Source organism: Pteropus alecto, unplaced genomic scaffold (assembly GCF_000325575.1).
Source record: "Pteropus alecto unplaced genomic scaffold, ASM32557v1 scaffold7, whole genome shotgun sequence".
Classification (NCBI taxonomy): domain Eukaryota; kingdom Metazoa; phylum Chordata; class Mammalia; order Chiroptera; family Pteropodidae; genus Pteropus; species Pteropus alecto.
This window is the reverse complement of record NW_006494614.1, coordinates 62,828,438-62,829,595: the sequence shown is the minus strand read 5'-3', so window position 1 is coordinate 62,829,595 and position 1,158 is coordinate 62,828,438. Positions and strand designations below refer to the sequence as shown.

Genomic DNA, 1,158 nt, shown 5'->3' with positions numbered 1-1,158 from the left:
TCTGCTTATCAAATTGTACTTCTTTATTAAGTGCCAAGGGTCCAGGCTGGTGCTGCCCCCTGCAGCCCCCTCTGCCGAAGCCAGTGCTTGGTGCGTTTCCCAGGAGCCAGAGTCCCCAACAGCCAGGGGGTTGGGGGTGATCCTGTCTCTGTGAGCGGTAGGCCGGCGGGCCCTGACTCCTGGAGAATAGCGGGGCGTGTGAAGCAGTCTCCTGTCTGTAGTGTGGCCGCTAGTCACTTCACGTGCTCAGCGGCGTGCGAGGAACAGTAATACTTCTTGTGGGCGATGAAGGTGGACAAGCTGCTGAACTTGATGTTGCACAGGCGGCAGTACCTGTGGTTGCCGTTGGGCAGGGGTCCCGGCGTCCCTTTGCTGGGGGTTTGGACGCCTTTGTCCAAGTGGGAAGGAGGCGTTGGAGGGGCCGGGGTCGGGCCAGACCTGGGGCTGCTGTCAGGAGGCCCAGCGGGCACCTCCTGGCCATTAAGGCCATCGCGAGGAGCGGCGGGCGAGGGAGTCCGGGCCTCCGCGCCGGGGCCAGCCAGGGGTTTTCCCAGCAGCAGGCCGTGCGCCAGACGCAAGTGCTCGACTAGGTCTCCGCAAACCAGGCCGTTCGGGGGGCAGTAGGGGCACACGACGGCAGGGTCTTCGGGGGCGCGAGGGCGGCGCGGTGCCGCGGGGCACGAGAACTTCTTGTGCGCCAGGTAGGCCTCGAGGCTGTGGAAGCTCACGCGACAGGCAGTGCACTCGTGATAGTCTGCCAGGGCAGGCAGCACAGGCGTAGGGCCGGTTAAAGGCGTGGCGGGGGCCTGGCGCCGCGGCTTTTTGCTCAGGTCGATAGGCCCATCAGAGGGATCGGGCCCACTTCCGCTTCCGGGCCGTGGCGACGGCGAAGCAGGCGGCTCAGGGGCTTTTTTTGCGGGGGCGGGGCTGGCCGCCTGCAGCTCGTAGAGCTTGCGGCGCCTGCGCGTGCGCACAGGCGGCGCTACAGGCGCAGGGGTGCCGGTAGTTCCCGGGGGCGCGGGCCGGCGCGGCGGCGGATCGTGTCGCGAGGCGCAGTAGTAGCGCTTGTGCACCGTGTACGTCTCGTGGCGGCTGAAGCGGATGTTGCACGCCTCACACAGCGTCCGGCGGGGGTCGTCCTCCTCGTCGCCCCACTGC

At 67.4% G+C, this 1,158-nt stretch overlaps 1 protein-coding gene across 1 annotated transcript in view; it reads right to left on the bottom strand.

Moving 5' to 3' along the window:
- ZFPM1 (zinc finger protein, FOG family member 1) overlaps positions 1–1,158 on the bottom strand; it is a 45,089-nt gene continuing 43,931 nt past the window's right edge. Inside the window, exon 10 of the mRNA XM_006926884.2 lies at positions 1–1,154. Coding sequence (XP_006926946.1) covers positions 234–1,154 — 921 coding nt within the window. The 3' untranslated portion in view covers positions 1–233. The remainder of the gene's footprint in view (positions 1,155–1,158) is intronic.